At 48.2% G+C, this 27,103-nt stretch overlaps 4 protein-coding genes across 9 annotated transcripts; 3 read left to right on the top strand and 1 right to left on the bottom strand.

Moving 5' to 3' along the window:
- The first annotated feature begins 440 nt into the window (after positions 1-440).
- On the top strand, positions 441-7,739 carry LOC112874545 (protein AMEIOTIC 1-like). 5 transcript variants are annotated; one of them, XM_025937919.1, is made up of 11 exons: positions 441-859; positions 1,732-1,821; positions 3,182-3,329; positions 3,441-3,517; positions 3,627-4,678; positions 4,817-4,904; positions 5,532-5,594; positions 5,824-5,886; positions 6,056-6,139; positions 6,247-6,885; positions 7,062-7,739. In XM_025937919.1, exons 2-11 carry the CDS (start codon positions 1,756-1,758, stop codon positions 7,194-7,196), a joined length of 2,415 nt encoding a protein of 804 aa, XP_025793704.1. In that variant the 5' UTR covers positions 441-859; positions 1,732-1,755; the 3' UTR covers positions 7,197-7,739. The 5 variants fall into 5 exon arrangements, with proteins under 5 accessions (XP_025793704.1, XP_025793703.1, XP_025793702.1 ...); XM_025937918.1 differs by having other exon boundaries at positions 3,176-3,329; XM_025937917.1 differs by having other exon boundaries at positions 3,173-3,329.
- Positions 7,740-8,470: 731 nt separating this feature from the next.
- Positions 8,471-11,921, top strand: LOC112874544 (elongation factor-like GTPase 1). Its single transcript, XM_025937916.1, has one exon. The coding sequence runs from the start codon at positions 8,560-8,562 to the stop codon at positions 11,674-11,676; it is 3,117 nt and encodes a 1,038-aa protein (XP_025793701.1). The 5' UTR covers positions 8,471-8,559; the 3' UTR covers positions 11,677-11,921.
- Positions 11,922-16,884: 4,963 nt separating this feature from the next.
- On the top strand, positions 16,885-21,348 carry LOC112874828 (myosin-binding protein 7-like). Its single transcript, XM_025938380.1, has 3 exons — positions 16,885-18,423; positions 20,772-20,818; positions 20,916-21,348. Exons 1-3 carry the CDS (start codon positions 17,077-17,079, stop codon positions 21,007-21,009), a joined length of 1,488 nt encoding a protein of 495 aa, XP_025794165.1. The 5' UTR covers positions 16,885-17,076; the 3' UTR covers positions 21,010-21,348.
- Positions 21,349-21,963: 615 nt separating this feature from the next.
- On the bottom strand, positions 21,964-26,714 carry LOC112874829 (probable E3 ubiquitin-protein ligase BAH1-like 1). Of its 2 annotated transcripts, XM_025938382.1 has the most exons (8): positions 26,368-26,390; positions 25,335-25,411; positions 24,494-24,709; positions 23,693-23,937; positions 23,349-23,618; positions 22,774-22,911; positions 22,526-22,584; positions 21,964-22,429 (listed from the first exon to the last, which is right to left on the bottom strand). In XM_025938382.1, the coding sequence occupies exons 3-8, from the start codon at positions 24,702-24,704 to the stop codon at positions 22,324-22,326; spliced, it is 1,029 nt and encodes a 342-aa protein (XP_025794167.1). In that variant the 5' UTR covers positions 24,705-24,709; positions 25,335-25,411; positions 26,368-26,390; the 3' UTR covers positions 21,964-22,323. The 2 variants fall into 2 exon arrangements, with proteins under 2 accessions (XP_025794167.1, XP_025794166.1); XM_025938381.1 differs by lacking the exon at positions 25,335-25,411 and having other exon boundaries at positions 26,368-26,714.
- Between the last annotated feature and the right edge of the window lie 389 nt (positions 26,715-27,103).

Raw genomic sequence — 27,103 nt, 5'->3', positions numbered from 1 at the left:
CGTCATGCGCGTGTGGCGCCCGGCGCGCCATCGCCAGATGTTTCGCGGCGGCCCTTCGCGCGCTCCGCACCCTCGCCGACAGCGCGGGCCCACGAGCTCTCGCCCGGGCCGCGCGCCCTCCTTCCCTCTCGCGTCACGCGCCACACCCCCCGCACGTAGCGCCGTCACGGTGGCCGCCCCGCACAGCACCAGGCGTCGAGCCGTCGAGCGATCGACCCGCCTTCACTCACAGACGGGTGGGTCCCCGAGCCGCCGCGGCCCACGTGTCATCCACTTTTAACACCCCGCGGCAGGACACCTCCGCCGTCAGCGCCAGCCCGGCCCGGCCGTTCCGCCAGGCTGCTGCGGCAGGCAGTTGCTGTCCTAGATTTTTCTCTCTGCAACGGCGTCACACGCTCTGCCTGGCGCCCGGGCCTGCCCCTCCCCCACTCCCTCTCTCTGGGTTCTCCTCCACGCCACTATTTAATCCCGGGACGAGGCGTGGTGATCGGCGAGGTGAGGCCGGGGGAGGAAGCCGAGCGCCGATCGACCACTGCTAACCAGCGAAACCCTAGCCCCACTCCCGACCTCTACCACGCCTCAATCCCAAGCCCCAGCCACGAACTAGCTCGCCTCCCCAAAGCTCCTACCTTTTGGGATCGATCCCCTGGCCGATCTATCCGAATAAGCACTAGCTTCCAAAGATTTTAGCACCCAATTTGATTTAATTCCCCCCTCGTATCTAATCCCTCGCCACATTTCGGCCTATTTTGCTTAGTTCGGATCCCGTCCCAATCCCGTAGGCAGCAGCGAGCATTAGGGGTTCATTAATTAAGCATCACCAGAACTCCAGAAGCAGCAGCAAGGAAAAAAACTGCAGGTGATCGGCCTGATCCCGCACGCACGCATGCATGGTGTTCTGCGATCTCTTTTAGCGGCGCGTTCTGGTGCTGTGTGTCTCCGTGTTGATCTGATCTCATCGTTCTTCGTTTTGGTCTGGGCCATCTTCTCAATCTGTTTCGTTTTTCTGCTACCTGATCGTCTCTTGGTGGACCGGTTGCGTTCGTTTGGTTTTTTGGCCGAGAGAGGCTGCAGGCAGGAGGAGGCGCGCAGGCGGACCACTTCCTACCGCGCTGTGCGATTGCCTAGCACCGCCACAAAGCTTGGTGGTTCGATCGCAAGCAGCGAGTTTTTCCTTTCCGATCTCTTCCCTGTCGCTGCTTTCCTAGGCCGCCGCGCTTGCTTTTGATCCGTGCGGGTGCGGCTAGCAGCAGCAGAAGCGGCTGCACCCTGCACGTTCGTACTAGCTAGCCAGCATCACATGCGCTGCTGCTAGATGAGACGAGTCTCTCTCTCTCTCTCTCTCTCTCTCTCTCTCTCTCTCCCCGTTCGAACTTCGAACTCAGTTTGGCAACTCGTTGATTCTGCCTGTCTTTTTTTGTGCTTTCGCAAACCTAGCGTCTTCGAAGATTTTTTTTCGAATTTATCTATAGATCCCATCAGTTTGATAGGAAAACGGTAGAATGCTTGTGTGTTAGTTCATTTAATTTTCTATGCGAGTTACTGCATTTAATTTTGTTCGGTTTCACAAAATTCTTCTGATCTCGATCAAATAGAAGGTTTCCGGTCCGCCATGAGAATTGAGATCAGCTAGTTCTGGAATTCTTGCTTCACTTACTGGTGCTTTAAAATTTTTAACTATCCTGTGTGCTGATTTGATCGATGGGGTTGGTTTCGCTTTTGCTTTTGCAGGAGACAAAGCTCTGACGGCCGGGGATGCAGTTGGACGCAGAGACGGTGCAGGCGGCTCCTGCGCTCGCGGCCCATCTGCAGAACTCTCCGGTACGTACGTGTACGTCGGGCCAGTACGGTCGCAGTACACGTAGAGACTCAGAGGCTTTTGCCAGTCCGATTGCTTTTTGCATGCCTTCTGTTATCTGGGTGCTGATGATCTGTTTGTCTTTCCACTGATCTACTGCTCCAGTCACTGCTTTAGCCTGCTTTTTGGGTGATTTGGCCGGATGTGTAATTGAGATGCGGTTGATATATGCTTTGTTGCTCTTGCAAGATACGCAGTAGTACGGTGTTAACGTGTCATCGTCAGTTGTTGTTTTCTGAATCTTCAACTGCAGAGTTGCTGGGTTAGCCAGCTTGGTAGAGTGATCTTGTTCATTTAAGAGAGGTGCATGCATGCTCTAGGTTGCCAAAATAAGTGCTCAATCAGCTAGATTCTCCATGAGCCTTTTTAAATCTTCTGAGCTCATTTATTGAAGCAGGTTTAAGGCATAATGTACTATTACTTCGTAGGAGTGCGCGGTAATTTTGTGAGGGAGTCAGAAATTCTGTTGATTTATATGGAACAACTACTAGTAGTTTGTTTAATTATGCCCATGCACTTTATAGCTGATGAGGAAACATAGCTTCTAAAACTAAAAGAAAATCGTGTAGATATGTACGTTACAAAGTGCCAAATTAAACACCACGGCTGTGTTGGGCTTATATATTACTTTTTACAGTTTTATGGTCTGGTTGGTCGATGGACGATGCATCTGCATTTTTGTGCGAGTCCTTTGTGCAATTGATCACTTGATATTTACATGTACGTCAGCACTGTTAAAATTACCAGCAAATGGAAATTAAAATGCATATTCTCTGAACAACTGCCGTAGGAGATAAAGCCATAAATAATAAATTGATATGTGATCTTGATCTTATCACTAGCTATTACTTTCACGGTTTTCTTAATGGATTAGAGTTATATATTGGTTTGCTTGAATTCAGTCATGCAACTAGCACAATTATATAGTCATTGTCCTGAATAAACTACCAGATAGTTGCACAATTTGCCACTGTGTCAGCAATTCACTTCCCAGCACATAAACAATTCAAGTTTACTTTGATAATCCTCTAGATACTAAAATTCTTTTTTTGGTGTGTATACAGATATATAACTGGACCAACAAACCTTTGCATGCCAAAAAGTAGACTCAATTTGTCAGGTTGACATATGGAGAGAGGGGGGGGGGGGATGTTCCTTTCTGTATTGTCTACTTTTTTATTTCTGGTGGTGTGCTGTAGTGTTAAAAGATGTTGATTGCTGTCACTCCCAAAGCCCATTTCGGTTTTCCATTTTCTCTCCCCATGAATCATACACGTCTCACATGTTGTATATGTGACCATTGTGCATCACAAGAAGCCACAAGTCAGCAAGTACTACTTCAAGAAGAAGACCAGCAGCCACAGCAGCAGAAATGGCAAGGATGGTGCCAACCACGACTCCAGGATCCAACCCGGGTCGCCCTTGAGCAGACAGAGCCTGACCTTCTACGATGCCCCCACCTACCACGCTGGTGAGCACGGCCGGGGACATATGGTGCAAGTGCTACTGCACACTCAGCTCACCCGTTATTTTTCAGGGCATACTCACCTGACACTTTTGTGAATTGATCTGGTTTCATCAGGAGCCTTTTATGAGATCGACCACGACAAGTTGCCCCCTAAATCCCCAATCCATCTGAAATCCGTACGGGTGGTTAAGGTGAGGCTTTTCTTTCTGGGATTCAGCTGCTGCTCTCGATTTCTTGATCTGTTAGTTTGGCATATTTGATTTGGTTTTGTTTCTGATCACCTGATGTGTGTGCGTGTAGGTGAGCGAGTGCACGAGCCTGGATGTTACGGTAAAATTCCCATCCCTCCAGGCGTTGCGAACCTTCTTCTCCTCCTACCCGGCGTTTGCCATTGGGCCGGAGCTCGACGAGCGCTTCGTCATGAGCAGCAACCACGCCGCGCGCATCTTGCGCCGCCGGGTGACCGAGGAGGAGCTCGAGGGCGAGGTGCACCAGGATAGCTTCTGGCTCGTCAAGCCCTGCCTCTACGACTTCGCCGCGTGCCAGCAGGAGGCGCCGCCTCCACCGCCGCCCGCGGCACCGGCGGACGACTCCTGCCTCCTAACCACCTTGAAGTGCGATGGCGCCGGGTGGGGCATGAGGCGCCGTGTCAGGTACATTGGCCGGCATCGTGATGAAGCTCCCAAGGAGGCTGGCATTGATGGTTCCGAGACAGAGGTTGTCAGCATCAGAGAGGAGCAGCAGCGTCCAGCCACGCGGGAAGTTACGAGGAGCGAAAGAAACTGCAAGAGGAAACGAGAGGCAGAAGGAAGCAGCAAGGAGAAGCACAGAGACGAGGGCAAGACGAATCGCAAGGTTCAGGGCGGCAGCAAAAAAAGTTCAAAGAAGGCGAAGAAGCGCACCGTGGAGTCCAAGGACGGCGACCCTCGGCACGGCAAGGACCGATGGTCCGCCGAGCGCTACGCCGCAGCAGAGAGGAGCCTGCTCGACATCATGCGCTCCCGCGGTGCTCGTTGCGGTGCGCCGGTGATGCGGCAGGTGCTGCGGGAGGAAGCCCGTAAGCACATCGGCGACACCGGCCTCCTTGACCACTTGCTCAAGCATATGGCCGGCCGGGTGCCAGAAGGCAGCGCTCACCGATTCCGTCGCCGTCACAACGCGGATGGTGCCATGGAGTACTGGCTGGAGCCGGCCGAGCTTGCTGAGGTACGGCGACAGGCCGGTGTGTCTGATCCATACTGGGTGCCGCCACCGGGATGGAAGCCAGGTGACGACGTCTCCCTCGTTGCCGGCGACCTACTAGTCAAGAGGCAGGTTGAGGAGCTCACCGAGGAGGTCAGTGACGTAAAAAGGTATCTCTTTTTCTGCTCCTCTTTTCTCTGTCTGCATTCTGTATTTTTGTTGCGACACCATTGTTGTTTAAGTTCTTACAGAGCGTGGGATTTCTTCCCCGTTTTATGCCAAGTTTAACTTTGTGGTGGTGTGTGAAGGCAAATGGAGCAGCTAGTGGGCAAGGTTGGGAACTTTGATGCAGAAAGAGCTTACGGTTCATTGAAGGTATGCAAACGATCAGCTCGGGTATCCTCTCAAGTCAATCCTCACTTGTATTGTTGTCCCCTTTATTTTTCAAAAAAGATGCCATTTTGCTATTTCTTCTGATTTTGAACTGAGAAGAATCTGTTAATTGCATTAATGTGCAAGTTTCTGTATATTTGGATATGCATTTTCGTCTTCATTTGAAAAAGGAAACATAGGCATTTACAGCTTTGCCAAGTTTCTGTATATTTGGTTTGTGCAAGCTGACTTCTCATGGGCAGCATTTTCGTCTATTAATGGGAATTCTTTTCTTTTTTGAAGTGCTAGCTTGCTAGTCTTGGTTCAGAGTCTGATGTTTCGATATGGTTGCTATCAACTACTTTTCCAGTCTCTGAAGCCAGGTTGTACTGATGTCCATGATCTGAACAGCATGAAAACTTTTTTTTTCGAAACACAATATAGATGTAGGTACATTCACCCCTATAAATACACGCATGCAACTCTACCTCTATGAATACACACGCGCAACTCTACACTTATAAAAAAACTTGAAACTGCACTTTCTCTCTTTTTTTACCCTGCACTTGTTCTATTGAGGAACTAACAAAAACTTATTTTTGCATGCCCATTTTGAATGAACTGATGAAAGTTATTCAATTTGTTTGTCAGGAGAAGTACCAGAGTGTTGTGAGGGCTAACGAAAAGCTAGAAAAGCAGGTGTTCTCTTTGAAGGTAAGTACATGCATGCAACAAACTTTCTTTGCTTGAAAAAAAGAAATCTGGCAGTTAATTTCAAACAAAATTAAAATTGAGACACCATGCCTGCTAATTGTCTTTAGTGATCCCCATTTTTGAACCTGTTTCGGACTTTCAGTAGATGCCTGGAATACTTCATGGTGAAGCAGTGACTTTGCTAGCTTTGCTTGCTGCATTTACAGAAATGATCTTGCTCTTATTTCAGGATATCTGCGATAATATGGTTCAGGTGAATGATGAGCTGAAGAAGGAGGTGTTATCCTTCAAGGTACATTCATGAATTCGGCCATGACATTGTCTTCTTCACCTGTAACATGTATTGCACTGTTATTTCTATTAAGCCTGGATGCTTTTTAGGTCCAGTTCTCTGCACATTCTGCTCTGTTAGCTCTGTGCCGCTCTTAATACAGTTCCTGACTCACTTTGTCTAATTTAAGGACAAGTACGAGCATATAGCTGACAAGAATGATAAGTTAGAGGCGCAGATTACCCATCTCTCCAGCTCGCTCCTTTCTTTCAAGGTACCTTCTTTGCACGGCAATGTACTCTTCTTTGTTGATTATGCTAAGCCTGTGCAAACATATATTTGCCATTATCCTTATCCATGAGTGCCAATTGGATGGTGCAGGATCACTTTGTGATGGCGCTGACGACGGAAACAGCTCGTCAGCTGGGACTGGCTCCCAGCGATGAGGATCAAGAAGCTGCTCCCCGCACAGCAGCAGTGTACCTCGCTTCCGGTGACCAGATGACCCCGCGGGCCGACGGCACCGTCATCCAAGGCGGCCCGGACAGGTCGGCGAGGAAGAGCAGCTTCCGCGTCTGCAAGCCACAGGGCACGTTCCTGTGGCCCAGCATGGCGTCCGGCACGACCATCAGCGGGGGCGTCAGCAGCAGCTGCCCGGCCGCCGCCACGCCAGGCCCGGGGATCCCTCGCGGCACCAGCTGCCCCAGTAGCGCCGGGCCGGGGCTCCCGCGGTCGTCGCGAGCCCCGGCAGTTGAGGCTGCGGCGGCGGCGGCGGCGACGGCGTGGTCGGGCCGGGACGAGCACCTGATGCTCGGCGGCGTCTTCTCCACGCCGCCCTCTGCGTCGTCCACCAACGCCGCCGCCGCAGCGGCCAAGCTGCAGCTGTCCCTGCCCAGCCCGAGGTCGCCCCTGCAGCCGCAAAAGCTGTTCGGCACAGCTGCTGCCGCCGCCGCCGCCGCCGCTGCCGGGTTTAGTCCTCAAAAGCTGCTGCAATTCTCCGGCCTGACTCGACTTCATGTGGTGAGTCCACTTGCTTGCACTGCCTCCTCCTCCTCTGGTTCTTAGTCTGCACTCTGCAGCATCATTCTCTGACAGTTGGTTAGTCCTTGCTGTTCGATTGTTGCCTGTAAGCACTGGTAGTTAACGGATCAAGGCACCTGCAATCTGATTCATGTTCAATTGATCATGGCCTACAGGACACCCCGCCCTCGTCGCCCGGGGCCTGCGGCGCCAGCCTGCTGGAGGGGAAGAGGGCCCTGTTCAATGCAGACGCCGGCGGGATCGGTGTGGTGGGCACCGAACTGGCCCTGGCTACTCCCTCCTACTGCTGAGCTGCTCCTACCTCAACTTCATCACCTCCCTAGTCCCTCCACATCCGCAAGCAGTCTTCGGCTTTTACTCGGCCTCGGTGAACAGATAACGAAGAGGCAGCACGCAACATACATACAGCAAAAAGGAAAAGAAAGCAAAAAAAAAAAAGGAGGAGGAGGAAGAAGAATAGGAACTCACTTGAGATTCTTGGTTGCGTAGTTCCTAGCCACTTGAGGTTTGCTGGTTTGGTCAGTCCCTAGTTAATTTTAGTGTCGTCGAAGAGATTCTTTTCTGGTGGCTTGCTAGTACTCGCATTGGATTAATCCCTTTAGCATATCAGTTTCGTATAGACGTACAGTCGTCTGCCCTGTGTTTGGTGCATGACATGTTTGGAGTAGACTCTGTCAATTTTGCTGGCTCCATAGGGAGCATATTATAGAGTCATATATAGACTATCCGGTTACTCTTGTGTGGCATAAAACCCATGCCTCGTTGAACCACATATGTGTTTGGTAATTAAGTGTTGCACACACATACATAATATATCGGTGGTGTTCCTTTTATGATCTGTGCAGTTCAGATATCGGTCACGGGCAGAATCCTATGCAGAAGTCGTGCTTGCGCACATGCTACCCTGTGATTTTGATTGTTCATGATTAAACTTCAAATGCAATTAGCTATGTAGATTTTGATGTTCACTTTGGGTACCGATGTCTAAGTTTGTAGCTTCTGATATCGCTACTGATGAAACTGGCCATATACGTAGTATTTTTTGGATCAGCAAATTAATTATAATGGTACGTCACTATAATTTATTTCTCCTTCCAAATTATTTACGCAGAATGCCAATATAATTTATTTTATCAACTTTTGAATCGATCCAATAATTTAAAATATATATAACTTGCATCTGTATTACTTATAGTCCCATGTACTGGCATCTTTCCTTAGCACACAAAAAAAGAAAAAAATCACTAGACATGTTCAACTAGAGAGAACGAGCTGAAATTGGCCAAAGATCTACATGAAAAGACTTTCGTAGGTGCCAAGTTTCTGGTTTGAATTTTTTTTGTTAACGCCGCGTGGGTGCCAAGTTTCTGCGCCGGAGTTCCTTGCCACAAATCCAGCGTGGTTTTCGCTTCGTCTATTTCGACGGCAGGAGCTCAACTGGACCGCAGATCCAACGGTGCAAATAGCTTTCTTGACCGCTACGCAGCGAACGGAGAAAGGGACGACCGGCCCAACACCTTCTCTCATTTTCGAAGGGACGGCCGGCCCCAAGGCCCAAGCATTTTCCTCCAAAACTTCTCCTCCGTCCGGAACATTCGCCGTCTTCCTTCCCCACCCAAAACTCCCCAAGCCCAAACCCTAACCACCGCGGCAATGGCGGCGGCGGAGAGGGCCGACGAGGCAGCGGACCCGCGCCGCGTCCGCAACACGTGCATCCTCGCGCACGTGGACCACGGCAAGACCACGCTGGCGGACCACCTGGTGGCGTCCTGCGGGGACGGGCTCCTCCACCCGAAGCTCGCCGGCCGGCTCCGCTTCATGGACTACCTCGACGAGGAGCAGCGCCGGGCCATCACCATGAAGTCCGCCGCCGTCGCGCTCCGCTCCCGGGCCGGGCACCGCGTCAGCCTCATCGACTCCCCGGGCCACATCGACTTCTGCTCCGAGGTCTCCTCCGCCGCGCGCCTCTCCGACTCGGCGCTCATCCTCGTCGACGCCGTCGAGGGGGTGCACATCCAGACGCATGCCGCGCTGCGCCAGGCCTTCGTCGAGCGCCTCCGGCCCTGCCTCGTGCTCAACAAGATCGACCGCCTCATCACCGAGCTCAGCCTCACCCCCGACGAGGCGTATGCTCGCCTCCACCGTATCGTCTCCGACGTCAACTCCATCTACTCAGCGCTGCGCTCGCATTCCTACTTCTCTCTCCTCTCCGCCCTCGAGGACAACCCCTCCACCAGCTCCTCCTCCACTGACGATCTTCCAGAGGACTTCGAAGACGACGATGACAATGAGGACGCGTTCCAGCCCCTCAAGGGCAATGTCGTCTTCACCTGCGCACTCGATGGCTGGGGCTTCCGCCCCCAACAGTTCGCCGAGCTCTACGCCAGAAAGGTCGGAGTCAATCCATCCGCCTTCCTGAGAGGATTGTGGGGCCCGAGATATCTTGATAAGAAGACGGGGAAGGTTGTGGGTAAGAAAGCCATCAAGAGCGCAGACCCACAGCCAATGTTCGTGGAGTTTGTGCTGAGTGCCCTGTGGAAGATGTATGAGCTGGTGCTGAAGGATGGTGGCGAGAGTAAGGGGGTGAAGAAATTGGTAGAGAACTTCCAACTGAAAATTCCAGAACGGGAGCTGAAGAACAAAGATCCGAAGGCGGTGCTACAGTCCGTGATGAGCCGGTGGCTGCCGCTGGCAGATGCTGTGATGGATATGGTGGTGGAGTGCACACCCGACCCTGTTGCTGCTCAAGGGGTCAGGGTTGCACGGCTTATGCCAAAGAGGGAAGTTACACCAGAAGATGCTGCTGGTTGCCCTGAGGTCGTTGCGGAGGCAGAGAGGGTGCGGAGGTGTGTCGAGGCCTGTGATGTGAGTATAGATGCGCCGGTTGTAGTTTATGTGTCAAAGATGTTTACTGTGCCATATAAGATGTTGCCATTGAAGGGAGTGAATGGGGAACTGTTGAACCACCATGGTGACAGTGAATCAGAGGAGTGCTTTATGGCATTTGCGAGGGTCTTCAGTGGGATCCTTCGTGCTGGTCAGAAGGTCTTTGTGCTATTGCCATTGTATGATCCAGTGAAAGGGGAGGCAGTGCAGAAGCATGTGCAGGAGGTGGAGCTGCAATACTTGTATGAGATGCTTGGACAGGGCCTGAAGCCAGTTGCCAGTGTGGGTGCTGGGAATGTTGTCGCAATTCAGGGCCTTGGGCAGCATATATTGAAGAGCGCCACATTGTCATCCACAAAGAGTTGCTGGCCCTTCTCAAGTATGATGTTCCAGGTGTCTCCGATGCTCAAGGTTGCAATTGAGCCTTCACATCCAGCTGATCTGGGAGCTCTTGTTAAAGGGCTCAAGCTTCTTAACCGGGCAGACCCATTTGTGGAGTATACTGTTACACAGAGGGGTGAGCATGTCCTTTCTGCCGCAGGTGAGATACATTTAGAACGGTGCATAAAGGATTTGGTGGAAAGATTTGCAAAGGTTAAATTGGTGGTCTCAGACCCCCTAGTTTCCTTCAAAGAGACAATTGAAGGAGAAGGTGTTGGTTTAGTTGAGAGGTTGAAGGCCCCACAGGAATTTGCTGAGAGGACCACTCCAAATGGGAGATGCACTATGCGAGTTCAGGTCTTGAGGCTTCCCAATGCTCTAACTAAGGTCCTTGAGGAAAGTGAACAATTGCTTGGTCAAATAATTGAGGGGAAAACAGCAAAAAGGGATGGTGTCTTGGATCCAAGGCTTTCTCAAGATGATGGTGATTCTGCTGCGATGCTTAGGCAGCGTATGATCGATGCCATAGACAGTGATTTAGAAGCAATTTCTGAGGAAGTGGATAAAGAAAAACTTGACAGGTATAGAAAGACATGGCTTGGATACCTTGAAAGAATCTGGTCACTAGGTCCTTGGCAGGTTGGTCCAAATCTCCTTATCTCGCCTGATGCAAAATCAAGTGATGCTGTGATAACCATCCAAGATGGAAGGCAAGGTATACTTGTGAATGGTAGATCTCATGTCTCTGAGAGATTGGGGTTTGTGAAGGAATCTGATGCCAAAGATAACAGCAATCTTGACAACGGTGAATCAGCAGCAGATGCTCCTGAATCATTGCATCTAGAGTCTATGTCACTAAGGAACAGCATTGTCTCAGGTTTCCAGATTGCCGCAAATGCTGGGCCTTTGTGCGACGAACCTATGTGGGGTCTGGCGTTTATTGTTGAGCCTTACATATTTGCTGATGGCTCTGATGCTGCTAATCACTCTGATCAATACAGCATTTTCAGTGGTCAAGTAATCACTGCGGTTAAAGAAGCATGCCGAGCAGCTGTTCTTCAGAACAAGCCACGGCTTGTTGAGGCAATGTACTTCTGTGAATTGACCGCGCCAATGGATCAAAGTCATCCAACATATGCAGTTCTTAATAAGAGGCGAGCAAGGATTCTGAACGATGAGATGCATGAAGGAACCTCATTGTTCACAGTGCACGCTTACTTGCCAGTTGCTGAGAGCGTTGGATTTTCGAATGAACTTAGGAGTTTAACTGCAGGTTCAGCTAGTGCTCTGCTCGTTCTTAGCCACTGGGAAACTATTGCTGAGGACCCCTTATTTGTCCCAAGGACGCAGGATGAGCTTGAAGAACATGGAGATGGTTCAAGCATTGGGCCAAACTTGGCTAAGAAGCTTATGAATTCTGTTAGGCGAAGGAAAGGACTGCATGTCGAAGAGAAAGTTGTGGAGCATGGCACAAAACAGCGGACCCTTGCTAAAAAAGTATAGCTGTGTTTTTGGTGGTACAACTATGTCGCTGTCCAAGATTTTGTCCTGCTGTACTGAAATATAATCGAAGTTCTATCTGGTCGTATAGCTTTCCTTACTCGGCATTGTTGTTTGAGAGTTGAGACACGGAGGGCATTGGTGTTTTCTTTTTAAGTATTAGCCATTGCTTATTGAATGGCACCTTTTCTTGTCTATGAAATATTGCGAAATCTGTCTCATAAAAACTTGTTCTATCGTATTAGAAACATCACGGCGCTGTTTGCTATTTTTGCGCGTTTCCTTGAAGGAAAACAGTGACTATCTACCAAAATATCCCCTTTTGATAAGGTACTTTTTTCTAATCCAGGTATCTTGCAATACGATGAATAGTATAGTATAGGTATAGTGCAGCCATCTTTACATTAACCTTGAATATCAGATTATGTCTGTGCAGAACTGGAATATCAGATTATTGCAGTTCTCAAGATCAGTTGCACCTAATCAAATTACTCCAGGAAAAAGATAATGACAGGGATGCAGCCGATGCTGGATACAGACGTACGCTATCCACTCAGGTTTGCAACCATTCCGAAGTACGAACCTTGTTTTATTCCATCTCCTAGACTCCCATGCTGCCCGCCGGTATCTTTTACAACTTTTCATGGCTAAATGCCATACGGGTTTCTGCGTGCAGAAACCAAACCGGTATACAGAGGTTTGGTTATCTTTGAAAAAAGTCACGTGCATATAAATGTGTGCTTGGATGGGTTCAAGACACACATAAAACGTGATCAAGTTTGGATTCCCTATACGTTGCGGCTACTGTGATCAGGGCCTTGATAGTTTGCACTTTGACTGTTTCATATCAGGTACTGAATTATGTTGATCAGACTGACAGGTTTGGCTGCTGTCTGACCTTATCATTCCATTGGCAGCAGCATGTTCTTGTTCCGGCAGCAGGGTTGGGCCACGTCGGGTCGCAAACCAACAACGAGACGTGCGTCGCCGACCCTGCCTACAGCCCTGTTCTTGACTCCCAATACCGGAAGAGCATGGCCCCGGTTTCCCTTTCCTCTAGTAGGGAGTACCTGTTCTTCGATCGGTAGTGGCGTCGCTCTGGATAGGATGGGAATGGGATAGCGACCCGACTTCTTTCCTTTTTCCCCTTCATCCTTGCGAGAGCGACCCGTCCCTCGCTCCTAGTTTAAATTTCTCGTAGTGGAGCAGATCATTAACCCGGGAGATTCAAAGGTTTTTTTTTTGATAGGCGGGAGATTCAAAGTTGGAACGGAGCATTAGCCAGCACCCCAAAGCCAGTGTTTTGTCAGCCACATTTGCACCGCCCTTTTTTTTTAAAAAAGAAACACTCGCAGACATCATCCTGCCATCCAAGCATGAACCGAAAGAGCCATGACTAGGGACCGGAGGAGTCGTTGCAACGAACGCGCGTCGGCGTTTTCTTTTCTTTTTTTTTGTTTTTGTGAAAAGGAGGGTCCGAAAGTTGCCGCCCGTTTTTGAGCAAACGTGCTCAAGCTTTGGTCCTCGTAGACGTTGCTGCTTTGAGCGTGGCGTCGTCGACTGATACTACGTGATCAGCTGGCGAGCACGCTAGCTGGGCCTGAAGATTCTTAGCTTAGCGATCAGGCGATCAACGACCAGTATCGTATCTGTGTCTGGGCCTCTGGGGCCTCGAAAGCTCCGTGCGTTTCTTCCCCGAATTCGGACACGCCTGGACATGTATGTAGTAACAAACATGTCATGTGCACTCGTATGCACATGGCGGCAGATCGGAGGTGCCGGACGGTTGCGGTTGCCTGACGGCTGCCCCACGCTCGTACGCACTCCCGCGTCCCGAAACACATCGCGACAGCCGCCGTAGCGAATGGAGCTGGTTGCGAGGGACGATCAAATCCTTTTGCTCGTGTAGCCGCTGGATCCAAACAAACCCTTAGTGGATACTTGTTTACTTGTCCTGAAGCTCTGGGGAGCAATGTTCGTGGTCAGTAGGATTCGACTGCCACCAGAAGTACAACAGCGCGCTTGCTTGCATTGCAGCTTGGGATTAATCAGGTAGCCAAGCCAAAGACAAGCAACGCAAGTACGTGTTCAAGGCACTAATAATAACCGTCCTAACTCCAGAGGATGCCGTCCACGATTAGATTGAAGACGAGGACGATCCATGCGACTACCTTGTCTGAACAGGCAGGGTACGTGCAGCACTACGGATCCACATGACTTGGACTTGGAATGGAAGGAGAGGGGGCGCACGGAAAAGAAGATGATGGAAGGACACGGTCCACCCCTCGTGATGTCCTCCTAGGCCGTCCCCGTTGCTCGATCGTGCAGGCCTCAACGGTTTCAGGAAAAATATAAAACCCTGGCAGCTGCTGCTTCTCCTTGTGCTTGCTGGACTTTTCTTTCTCCCGGAGCCGGAGGAGATCTAATTCAGCCGGATAATATAATAGTAATACGATGCATTGATCGCTACAACTAATCATTTGAATTTGAATTTGATTCGGGAGAGACACGCTGAAACGGCAGCCTGCAGATGGAATTTGCTTGCGGCAAAAAAATGTTGTACAGAAATTGCGAGCGACGCGCCGAACGGGGATGATGAATTAATTGTTGCTGGGCGTTTAATCTGCTGCGATCGTGTCGCTGTTCGTCTGAAACATGCCGCGGGGATGGTTTCGAGTCCTTTTTGTCCGCATGGAGCTGCCGTTTTCCTGACTCCCTCCAAATGCCCGGAGCGCGTCCACGTCCCGTGCTACGGGCCAACGCGCAAGCAGCGGCGCCGGTCCGCGGCTGCCGTTCTCGGACCAGCGGTTGGTGTCCGTGGCGCGCACGGTCTGGTTGGTTGGTTTCTTCTCACTCCAGCAGCTAGCAGCCGCAGCAGCATGTTCAGGCAGCACGTGGCCCCAACAACTTGGACGTGCGGTGGTCTTTTCCATCCTTCCCGAATGGGTCGTCGTTTCCGTCCCAATGGCGACCCAAGGAGGCTGGTCCCGAATCCCGACCGATTGATTTCTCGGCGAAAAGAAGACGAGGAGGAGGCAAGCAGAGGAGTAATCTTTTTCGAGCCTGGACAAGCAGATGAGTTTTGCAGAAGGCCTATCGCTGGCTGGACTGATGATAGCTGCCTGCATCCGCACGATCCCTTTGTCCGTTTTAGCAGCTGAGAAGATCACAAGACGGGAGCGAGGAAGGCCCTGCGAATCTTGCGATGTCGCGGACTCGTGGTCGTGGCGCGCTGGGGCCACGCGGGTACACGGACGGCGGGACGGGACGGGGTCGCTGGCGCCTCGCCACAAGCTACCGCGTGTCTGCGTCCACGTGTAAATAATGTCTTGTCTTAACTTACATTATAATATGCGATCGGTTTTCATAACGATGATGATGTTGAGCATGCTGCATTTAAACATTTTTCCTTTCAAAAAGGAAAACATTCGAACATTTGCGCTTTTGGGAGTCTCTCGGTTTGAGACTCCTTTTGCCGCCCCAAGTCGGCAGCATCTTCTCATCCCAGGGCCTCAGATCAGGCACAGACAAGCTAGCTGACAATATCGTCTGCTTCTATTCTTCCCATCCCATGGTCGAGGACTTGCAAGTGTAGGATTAAGAGAGTATTAAATATAAATTAATTGTAAAATTAATTGCATAAATGGAGGCTAATTCGCGATACTAACCCATTAAGCCTAAGTCTAATTAGTTCGAAATTTAACTATGTTGTGCTAAGTAAATATGAGCTAATGATGAATTAATTAGGCTTAATAGATCTGTCTCGTAAATTAGTTCTATAATTAGCTTATGTTTAATCCCTCTATTTGTCATCTAAACATCCAATATTGATCCGGATTAAAAATTAATCTCTGGATACAAACATCCCTAAATCACTGACTCTAGATGATGCCGTGACTCCAGATGATGCCGTCAGAGATAGATGATGCTCCTGTTAGATCAGAGAAGGGGACGATCAGTAATGTGATTAACCGTTCCGTGTATCCAAACTGTCTACAATGTACGTGCTGTACGACTGACCCGCAAAGCTTGGAGCACGGAAGCCTGGAACTGGAAGGAGAAGGGAGAGACAGGACACGAGTACGGAACGGAAAAGAAGCTGCCCGGACACGTCGCGCCCCGGCTCGTGATTCTCTCCAATCCCATCCTCGTAAACGTGCTGGGCGCAGCGGTTGCCGTTGCGGAGAATTCAAAACCTGACAGCTGAGCTGCTGATTTGCCCCGTTGCTTCGTACTACTCGCTGGAACACGAAGATCCCCGTCGAGGCATTGACGCTGGTTGATTGCTACAGTTAATGATTTCATTTATTTGATTCGGAATCCATGTTGAAACGGTAGTCTCATTTGAGGGAGCCTATTTTGTGGATAAAAATTTGTTGGGTATGAGAATCTGCACAGATTTCTAAGAAAGCTGCAATTTGCATAATTTTTTGCTCTTAGTTGAGGTGACAATAGAAAGGAATCAGTGTTCTTTCAAATCTTCTTTTTTTTTTCTTTTTTGCAAGGCCGTTGTTTTGAAAACTGTTGCGAAAACCATTTGCAAATGGCTTTCATCTCAGCGAGGGACAATTCAAATCTTTCTTTCTGAGAAACAAATCAAATCCTCTGTCCGCATGGAACATCCGTTTCTTGACTCAGCCCCAATTGGCTCAGAACAAGTCCACGTTGTTCGTAGGTTGTGGGCTAGTGGCGACCAAAAGCAGGACAGCACATGGACTTTCAAAAGCCGCAGTTCCTTGCTCGCACAGAATGTCTCAGGAACGCTTTCAAAGATTGTCCTGAACTGCGAATGCAAGATGGATGGACTGCGGCTAGGCTTTGGAATGTTTCTAAAAAAAATCTCAAGAACATCACCGTATGTAAAGGGGAAAATAACAGTCACGCACATCATCCATCCGTCCAGAGGACGCCCACTCGATTTACGCATTCTTTTTGAGAACCTAGCAACAACTTCACTTGGATTTTTTTTTGAAAAACCCCGTAATTTTTAGCTAAATAATTATAGTATTTTTCCGAGTCTTAGGTATTAAGCTCAGTACTTCGATCTCTTAGAATCGAGAAAAAGAATTTCTGTTATTGCAATCTGGGAGGAAACAGCTATGGATAAAAGTGAGCAAAATTATGAGAGCGAAATATCTGATCCGAATAAAATTTCGCCTATGGAGACGGGAGCCGCAGCCTACTTTGTTGTCTCCTCCTCGACCCCACTTTGCAGCTCGTGGCCCCACCTCGGGAAGGGGAAAAGAGGTGGGCGAACCGCGCAACACACCACCCAACTCGCCGCACCAATTCGTCCCAACTTCCTCCCCCAAATCCAAACGAAGCTCTGCGTCTCCGCCGCGCGGCGCTCTGATTGACCCCCCCGAACCCTCGCTCCCCGTCGCCACCGGCCCGGCCGCCGCCATGGACGACGACCACGACCAGGACCCCGACCCGCCGTCGCCGGCCGCCGCCGGGGGGCGGTGCCCGTGCTGCTCCTCCTCCGCCTCGCCGGCCGTGCCGTGGCGGCGGTCCGTGAAGCGGAAGCTGGGCGCGGAGAAGGGGGAGGGCGGCGAGGTGGAGTCCGCGGCGGCGCGGGTGGACGCGGCGGAGGAGTGCGCGGCGCTGCGGGAGGCGGTGGCGGCCGCGCAGTCCACGGCGTCGGCGCTGCGGGCCGAGGTCGAGGAGGAGCGCCTCGCCGCGGCCAGCGCCGCCAGCGAGACCATGGCCATGATGCTCCGCCTGCAGCGCGAGAAGGCCGAGGTCCAGATGGAGCTCCGCCAGTTCCGCCGCTTCGCCGACGAGAAGATGGCGCTCGACGCCGCCGAGATCGACCAGCTCCGCGCGCTCCTCGCCCAGCGCGCGCGCCGGCTGGTGAGGCTGCGCGTCAGGCTCCGCGAGTACAGGCTCCAGTTCCTCCACCTGGGCATCCCGCTCCCGGAGGGCGAGGAACTCGTCGCGGAGAACGCCCAGGATGAGGAAGAGGACCTGCTACTACTCGAGGGCGAGGAAGGCTATGGGGGCTATTACCCGGAGCTCCGCTGCCACGACGGGGAGTACTACTACGAGGACGGGCAGGAGGAAGAGGATGCCGTTGCCCTTGATCTGGAGCGCCGGATCTGCCGCCTTGAGCACGATCAGGAAACTCACCTGATTGAGCCGGTCCTGGAGGAGGAGGAAGGCACCCAGCTTTACACAGATGATGCCTTGACGGAGTTGGCTGGGCTGGAGCAGGTCGGCTTTTATGCCAACGAGATGTTACCTGAGGAGGCTGTGGAAGAAAGGAGCCAACTCTACAATGAGGATGAGGAGCTGCCGGAGTCTCCAACTGCTGGATTTGGTGGTGGAGAGGAAGCAAGTGAGACTGATGGTGTTGGCAGTGCAAGCGGCAGCGATAGGGTGTACACGATTGACAAGGTACATCAAGGTGTGTCTGCGCCTATAGCCAGGGTCCCGGATAAGTACCAGGATGAGGCGGTGGAACCAGACATTAAGAAGCTTTATATGAGGCTGGAAGCGCTGGAGGCTGACCGGGAATCAATGAGGCAGGCCCTTGTGGCGATGCGCACTGAGAAGGCGCAGCTTGTGCTTCTCCGTGAGATCGCACAGCAGCTTGCCAAGGATGGAGCTCCAGCTGGATCAGGAGCTGGTGTGGGGCGAGGTGTTCACCATTCGCCTGGAAAATGCAAGGCGGGGATCGTAGAAAGGAGGTTCACGGAGGATAAGAAGGCGACACTCGTCAAGACATTCTCCATGGTTGCATTATTTAAGGTATGATACCTGTTTCTGTTGATAGGATACTGGTAGAATGGTGGTGAATTGCATACAAATGGAGCAGCCTTTTTGCTGGAGGAACTTGCCTTATCAATTAGATTGTACACAGTATATAGCTTACTATTCCCTCCGTTTCACTATGTTTGTCCACGGCGTCGGGAGAATACGTTTCACAATGCACACCTAATTAATTGCTTTGAGAGAAGAGGTGGCTATCATATTATTTAATAGCGGTATGAATGGTCATTTCACATTGATTTTTTTTTCATGGAACTCGTACTTTCTGGGTTAGTAGCTAGTATGCATGGTGTGCTATGGACAAAAATAGTGAAATGGAGGGAGTAAGATCTAAGTTATGGTGGTTTTGTGCTGATTTGGTGAACAGATCGTTTTTAGATTCATTCATTTCATCCAGTATGGTGCTACTATGTAATACCAATGTGCATTTTCTAGAAGAGGTTTGAGGGTATGAAATCACATCCGACTTTGTTTAATGTTGCTGTTGCAGTAATGCAGCATATCTGGTTCTGTCTAATGGTCTGACAAACTTTTAAATCTAAATGATTTAGCTAGTTGGCCCTAAATATAGTGACATTTCTGTTTTTAGTAACAAATTAACTATGTACATCATGATTTATCAATTTGCAACTGTTTTCCTAGTTTCTATTAATAGGAGCGAAAATAGGAGTGGACCATTATGTCCTATATATGGTTTTCATCTCTTAAATTTAAGCGGTAGGAAACTTATGCTTGAAGCTATGGCGGTATTGTGCAGTATTAAATGCGGAACATCTTCGCTCATTCATTCTTTAGTAGATCAATCAAGAGATACATTTGAAATATCTGCCTGACTGGTTTACTTGGTTGAAATAATTGCTGCACATAATTGACATCTAGATGTTTTTGTGAAATAAGCCCATAGAATTTCTGCTCACTTTTGAACATCTGTTACAAGGTAAGGTATTAGCACAAGAGAAATTTGTTGTGTAGTGGGGGTGGGTGGGTGGGTGGGTGGATGGGGTGTTGTTCCTTGTCGCTCTTCCTAGTTCCTATGGATGGTTGTGGCGCTCATAGCCATGGTTACCTTTGTTTGTCAACTGGATATTGTCAGATAATAAACAGCTAGAGGTCACATTCCTTAAGTTATGATGCGCTTTACTGCTGATAGGACAAACCATGCCTTCATCAAGTAGATTATATGTAGGATATAGTTTGACATCTTAATTCTGGTTGTTTTCTGCTGATTGGGTCTGTTGATCTTTTGTAGATTCGTCCATTTGACCAAGTAGGGTTTCAGCTATGTAATATCTATGAAGCATATATTGTCGAAAATGATTGTTGTAGAATGCAGCTGTTGCAGTATATAATTGATCTTTTTATGCTCTATAATAAGTCTTTCCTAGTCCTTAATGATTGTGGTAGTCAACCATAAAGATGGAAATGTTTCTGTTTTAGTAACGAATTAGGTATGCTTAGTCTGATTAGCTACATGCAACTGTTTTCCAAGTTTTGAGATACTAAGAGTTCAAATAGGAGGGAACCATTATTTGTTAAACTTGAATTGTAGAAAACTCATGAAATTGAAGCTAGGGTGGTTTTGTGCTATATTTAATGTAGATCATCTGTAGATGTTCATCCATTAGTGGGTCAAGCAAGAAACAAATTTGAATATCTTTCTGCAGCTCCTGCCGACCAGCTTGTGTGATTGAAAATTGACGCGACATAATTTTTGTCTAGGGATTATCCAAATAATAAAGCATTCAGATTTTCGGCCTTCACAAATTGACCCATTCTCTTCACTCTTGAACATCTTTTAGAAAAAATATTCAACACTTCAAGTTTTGGGATGCCAAAATGCAAGAGAAATTTAGCGTGTGCATGTGTCGGGTACTGGGGGTACCTTAGTGTTCTTGCCAAATATAGTATGGCTGTGGGGCTCATGACAGTAGGTACCCCTGTTGGCCTGTTGTGATTGCTTTCTACTTAACTAAAGGGTGTATTTTAAGGGCCATGTTTTCTTAGGCATGTCACATGTAACTAAGTGACTGCCATCCAATAAATTAACACATAAATCTCTACCAAATCCAGTGACTGCCATCCAATGAATTGACACATGAATTTCTACCAAATCCAGTGCAGCAAAGTCCAAATTGTACTAAAAAAACTGGCTACTTGTAAGTAGCACTGTTCCATGTTCTTAATTTTATTGCTATTTTGCACATCTACAATCTACGTCTTAGGTGTTATCATTCCGACATTTCCTTGTGCTTACTCTGATTTTACTGTTCAAAAGGATAACTAAGTAGTCTATTCGCAAACTTAAGTTTTCTTGTCATCTTTTGCAGTGGGTCGTTACTTTATTCGGCAAGAAAAAGAAGGTACCACAAAGCAGGTAGGAGAGACTTCAACGGGAATGCAGTTCATAATATATATGCTTGTTTTATCTGTAAAGCATGATGATATTGACTGCCTTCCTACTTGGTTGATAGGTATACTTTTGGCTTATCAAGTAACAATGTTGGTTTGCTCCTACTCTTGGATAAGTACCCGCGGATCCAGAAAACCCTCACGAGAACAAAGTAAAATCTGCCATTCTGCTGAAAGAAGCATCAGCGGCTGTTCAATGTAAATAAATAGCTGTCAGCTGGGAATTTGGCGTCAGGTTGCATTTTTAGTGAAGGGCAGGTGGAGCTGGTATTGTTTTGATTCTTTTGTTGGGTGATTTTTTTTCCCCGTCTTGGGTGATGAGGATGGATATGCGTTGATCTTGCAATTGTTCAAGTCACGAAACAAACGCTTTTGCTTCTTTGTCACCAGCAAAAGCTTAATGATTGTATAGTGCGCTTGAAATACACCATGGTGGTTGTTGATTGCTTTGCTTGCTTCCAGATTGATGAGAGAGTACTGATGAACTTTAGATTACATTTGTGTCCGTACTCGTGCGGAAAATGTTCCTGCTGCACATGCTAATTGTGTTTATGGTTGCATGCACATATTTGTTGCAATTGGCATGGACTGACAGATCTGTTAATTGAATTTGTGTAAAAGTTCCTAGTCTGAACGACTGCCCCTTAGAAACATTCATAACTCTAACTGAAATGGCAGGTGGAAATCGATACAGGTAGGCAGCTTGCATGGTAGCTGGTGTTCTCAACTGAAATCTCCCAAACAACCTATCTGAATTCGTCGTCAAGTATGTGCGCATCTGTTGTTATTATATAGTGAACTGAACTAACCTTTCTGTTTGTTGGAGCTTTTGTGAAATTCCTGATGTGCCCTCGAAAGGTTGAGGTAGGGATATAAAGTTATAAACAAGCATAATGAAACAGCATGTGAATATCAGTACAGCGGTAAGGTAAAGAAGCTAGCATGGTACCCATCTGCACCTGTACTTGGATGACATGAGCGAATCCATCCCACGTTAAAGTGCTGTTTTATACTCGCTAAATGCTAGTGTGTTCTGTACTTCATTTGGAGTTAGTTCTACGTATCTAAATGCAACACATTCAAACATTTGCCATTACTTTTACAGGTAAATAGCACACCAAGAATCAATAACTAGGTAAATACAATAGCGTACACCATCGGTAAATGCGACATCTTGCATCATTCCAAACTAGAATGGGAGGAACAAAGGAATTGGTTAAATCTGGTCGGTTTTTCCAAATCTGAACAACCAGCTGGAGAACAACAGAATGGAATGAATCAGGGGCCCAGCTATGCCAATATCTGTTATATTAGCGCAGTTAAATTCCTTGGCTGATGCTTGCTAGCAGTTAACAGATGTAATCAGCCAGAGAACCATCCATATGCTTGAGCTTTGATGGCCATCTTGGTGATTACTGATTATTGACAAACATTAGTGGTACAACAGTTGAACTGGTAAGAATGTTGACTTCAGATCCCCATTGATAGTATCGCCTGCGAGTCCCAGTATTCTTTGGATTGCTTCACCATCGCAGTTCGCTCTTCGCGCAGTCTCTGCCTCCAGTAATCTTTGTCCCTGATTAAACAAGAGATGCAAGTTAGATCTAGGACACATGGTATCATTTCCACAGTTCATTCTCTCTCACAAGAAGTGCAGGTCAAATTCCGATACCTTCTTTTGAGAAGTAATTCCAGTTCAGTCATATGCACGGCATGGCCAAACACACCAACCTGAAGGTCACCAAATCCAAATCATCACCATGGAAGTTGAAGCAGTGAATGGAATAGAACTTTCATTATTTATGGGACAACTCATTGTTTATAATGTAGCATCAAAGAAATATCGCAAATGGAAGATAAGTTTCACGCCAACAAGATAACAGGAACAATGTCTGGCAGCTAGAAGGATTGCTCACATACCGCTCGGCATACAGGGCACTTGGCATCCAGAGGTGCAGACTTGACACCCTGGAAAATGTAGACAGAAGCAGCACCACATGCACAGGCTTTGCAGAATAGATGCCCACAGCTAAGTGCATAAGGGTTGAACAAAGTGTCCTGTACACATTGTAAGTGAGAAACATCAGCAACATGGATGGTTTATTTGAGCAAACCATGCAGAGATAACATCTGAAGTTTCCTCTGAATACTTTCCTACTAGTGTCTTCAAGACCGTCTCCTTTCAAATGGGTGCAAGTTCATCTGCAAACCTACTTTGTCTTTACTACAACAACAAATCAACGAAACATTGAAGACACTTTCTTTGTTTTTTTAGCTAATACAATCTTTGTGTAAGCAAAACCTAATACATGGAGTGAATATCTACTCTGTAAGCAAAACCACAAATAATTGTGCTAATGCAAAAATGAAACAGCTAGATCCAGCTATTTCTATGCATGGGTCCAACAAAAGCCACTCTTTTAATTCGCAAAAAAGCCACTCTTTTAGTTCTAAGATATTTTTGAGACAGAGAAAACAGAGAAAGAATATCTCACCAAGCAGATTGAACAAGTTAGGCTGTACTCGTACTTCAGAGTTTCAGATATGGTCATTGTTAGCAATGGCTGTGCTCCGGTCAGGTCGCAGGAAAAATTCTTGAAGAATCCATTCTTGAAGAACCCTCCAGCTCCAAGTTCATCAGTATCTGAGTCGTCACAGTTGAGATGGAAAGCACCAAGCTCTATCAGCCAAGGTGATTGCAGCAGTTCGGTATGCTCAGTTTGCATCTTGCTCCTGAAATCTCTGCCACTTACAGAACCATGTATCTGCAGGATTGACCGTATAAATACACATAGAGACCTCAAACATGTCTGCTGATAATTGGGAGATCCATACTAACCTTGTCATATTTCTTGAGAATTTTGCGAATAGCAATAGCATTCATGGTCACATAGTTGAGAAGCATTCTGCCTTCTTGAACCATTATTTGTTGATCATCTATGAAACACTGTCTAAAACGCCATATATAGCGTTGTAATCCTGAAGGAACATGAAGGTGGAGGAGACGTTGTACTCTAGATCTGAAACAGCCTGCTATTTCCGATGCCTCCTTGTTGAGTTCTGTAAAGAACATCTCATCACACACTGAACAGGAAAGATACTAGAAGTCAGAATCACAGTAGTGTAAGTTATAAGACAAGTAGAACAAAATTGAAAAAGAATAGCTAAGTGTAAACAGTAAACTTAATGACTTTGAAGAAAGTAAATTGTTTTAGTCAGGCTATGTAGTTTCATGCTTGCAGCTATGAAATTAAATCAAATCAACTGACGAAGAATTACATCACAGATTTTATTTCAGGGAAAAAAATAATTACATCACAGTTTGGTCAAACAGATATCAGGTGCGGCTGATCTAAGACTAATAACATTTTCAAAGCATGGAACTCAGTTGTGCAAAGAGAAATAAGACACATGTTTTCAATTTTTCATGGAATAGAAAAATGACTATTTCCTCAAAAGTTTCTGAACTCTAAATAAAATCACATATTGATTCAAAGTAACAAACTAACAGCCAAAGGCAAAAGGATGATTGTTATTTATGAAGCTAATATTATTGTATCTTCATACAATAATTTCATAAAACAAAAGATGAAAGAATTATGCAAGGTCTGCCTTGTGGGACTAAAATTTAGGGACATACATGTGCATGAGTTGCATTCACAAACGTCTGAATATTCATCGCTCCCCTGGTGCTTCTCATCACCATTTGCTCCATCGACTTGCAACGAGCGACCAACTCGACATTTCTTCAGTACCTTCTTGAGGCGTTTGTATTCTACACGGGAGCATTGTCCTAGGTACTTGTCCTGCTCCAAGCGGAGGTACTCTTCATATGTTGCACCAAACTTCATCGTGTCTACAGAAAAATATGATATCTTGAGGGGATCAGACACTTCATTATGAAATTCTAAGAGTACACTAAACCAGTAGACACTAAACTATACCATATAATAAGCATTTTTTTTATCAAACTATTATGTCTAGGGTTGATCAAGGGATGTTTCTGATGGACTCTGAAAACCACCCCCAAAACCGGAACTTCACAGGAGATGAAATCTTTTGAACAAGCAACATGTGATTAACTGGTAACAGAGGTCTGCCAAACAATGCATGTAACTAAATCCAAGTTGTGATGGACTAAAACAAGAGAAATAGAATGGTAATACTCGGTGAGAGGAGAGGCTAGGAGAAACTCGTTGGCTACAGTTCTGTACCTTCTACTTTTACAGACCATAAACATGTAAAATTCTGGTCCAAGGAAATTTAATAGAAAATGCAAAATGGTAACTTTTGCAGCCCGCTAGCGCATATTGATGTAACTGTTGATCTTTCAGTTGGTTTTTGCTGAGCTTAAAAGGAAAATCAATGGCTCAATGGACATCTACGTCTGAATTATCTAAGAATATCTTCCATATCATCTTACAGGGTACGCGATCATATACTTGAATTCAACATTCGGCATCTTCAAAAAGGAGAAGAACCTAATAGCTTCTCCAGCAAATGGATCAATATCAATATATTATAATCGTGCAGAATGATGCGACTGTTGACTTTGAGCCTAAAGGGAAAACATTTGATCTTATCAACCCAATAATAAACCATAATAAAGCAACGTCAGTGCCATGTTCTGCAAGAATGTCGACATCCTTGCACGAGCAATGAAATATTCAAGGTAGCAGTAATACTGGATATAGCAGTAATACTGGATACAGCATTTGACTTTTCATCAGAGGCGGTTTAGCTTTGAACCCACAGAAAAAACCATGCTGACACTTGCCTAATTCCGGGAAAAACATATTGATAGCAATCCATACCAAACTTGATCGTTGGCGCGAGAAGATTCAGTGGATAAGGACAGGACCAAACAAATACGCCTACTATTTAAATGTTAACTGGATATAGCAATAGTAGACTTTGTTCAGAGGTTGCGTAGCTTGGAACCCCAGCGCAAACCATGCATATCGACAGACAAGCCCCAACAAAAAACATTGATTACGGCTGGAGCTGCAATGAGTTGGTTTTATATCTGGAAAAAAAGGAAAAGGGTGACACAATACGATCGGAGGGGAGGAGAACAGCTGGCAGACAAACGCGAAAGCGGAGAAGCGACAACAAAAGACATGACGTGGACCAAATCAACCAGAGGGTACCTATCTATTCCCCCCAAGAATCGAATCGGAGAGGCAGAAGAGAAAGAAAGGTTTGAAGCTCCAAGCTCGCACGGCCAACCGCCCGCCGGCCCCCCTGCACGGGGCCACGGAAGGGATCGTATTCGCCGGAGCTCCAGCTCGCACGGACCGTCCTCGAATCTCGATCCCTGTGCCGCCGCGCCACGGCGAGGTCGTGGAACCGCGCGCGTCCAAGATCGCGGCGGGCGCAGCGCGCCGGCCAAATGGCGCGCGCGGAAGCAAGCAAGATGGAAGCATACGGAACTAGGCGGGAGCTGGGAAGCCATCGCCGTCCCCCCACAGAGAGGGATCGGGCGGCGGCGCGCGGGGTCAAGCAAAACTGTACCTGCATGGGCCACCGGCGCGCGGCAGCAGGGCGGGAAAACAGGATCGCCGGCGCGCGGAGGAGAAGAAACGGCGGCGGCGGGGCGGAGGCGCTCTGGTCGGGCGACGCGCTTGCTTGCTCGGTGCTCGCTCAGGGCGCCAACTGAAGGAAACGGGAAACGCTCTGGTTGGCGTCGGTCTGGCGGCCGCCTCCGCTGCCGTTGGCGGAGCATTAAAACGGGGGCGTGGTGGGAGCGCGCGCGCGGGATTTCCGGGTTTCCCACCTGGGTGGGGTCCCACCTGTAAGAGACGGTTCGGATAGTGTTGGACTAGGCCTTTTCCTCCTCCTGGAGACCTGGATTCCTGCTGCGGCGGCTGGCTGGCTGGCTGGCTGTAGTCGAAGTGGAACGCGTAGGTGAGGGCCAAGGCCCAGGTGTAGCCGTGTAGCGTAGGCAATGCTTTCACGGCGGCAGCCACCAGCAGAGGCAGAGGGCACTCTGGATGGGCTGGGGGCGCCATGGGCCCACCTGTCTGCCGCTGCTGCGATGCTGCGGAGATTCTACTGATGGTGGTCGTTAGCTGGGGGCCAACAACTAGGATACGAACGCCATGATTAGCAGTGGCTGGGGCTGTGGCTGCTAGGAAGCATGGACGGCCGGCACGCTAGGACTCCGCAAGATTATTCCCCACTCGAGCATTACTACCGGTACAGGTTCTTCCAGCCTCATTTGCGACCAGATTCACGCAGCGGCCGATCT

Source organism: Panicum hallii, chromosome 9, assembly GCF_002211085.1.
Source record: "Panicum hallii strain FIL2 chromosome 9, PHallii_v3.1, whole genome shotgun sequence".
In the NCBI taxonomy this organism is placed as follows: domain Eukaryota; kingdom Viridiplantae; phylum Streptophyta; class Magnoliopsida; order Poales; family Poaceae; genus Panicum; species Panicum hallii.
This window is presented reverse-complemented; position numbering and strand designations above follow the sequence as displayed.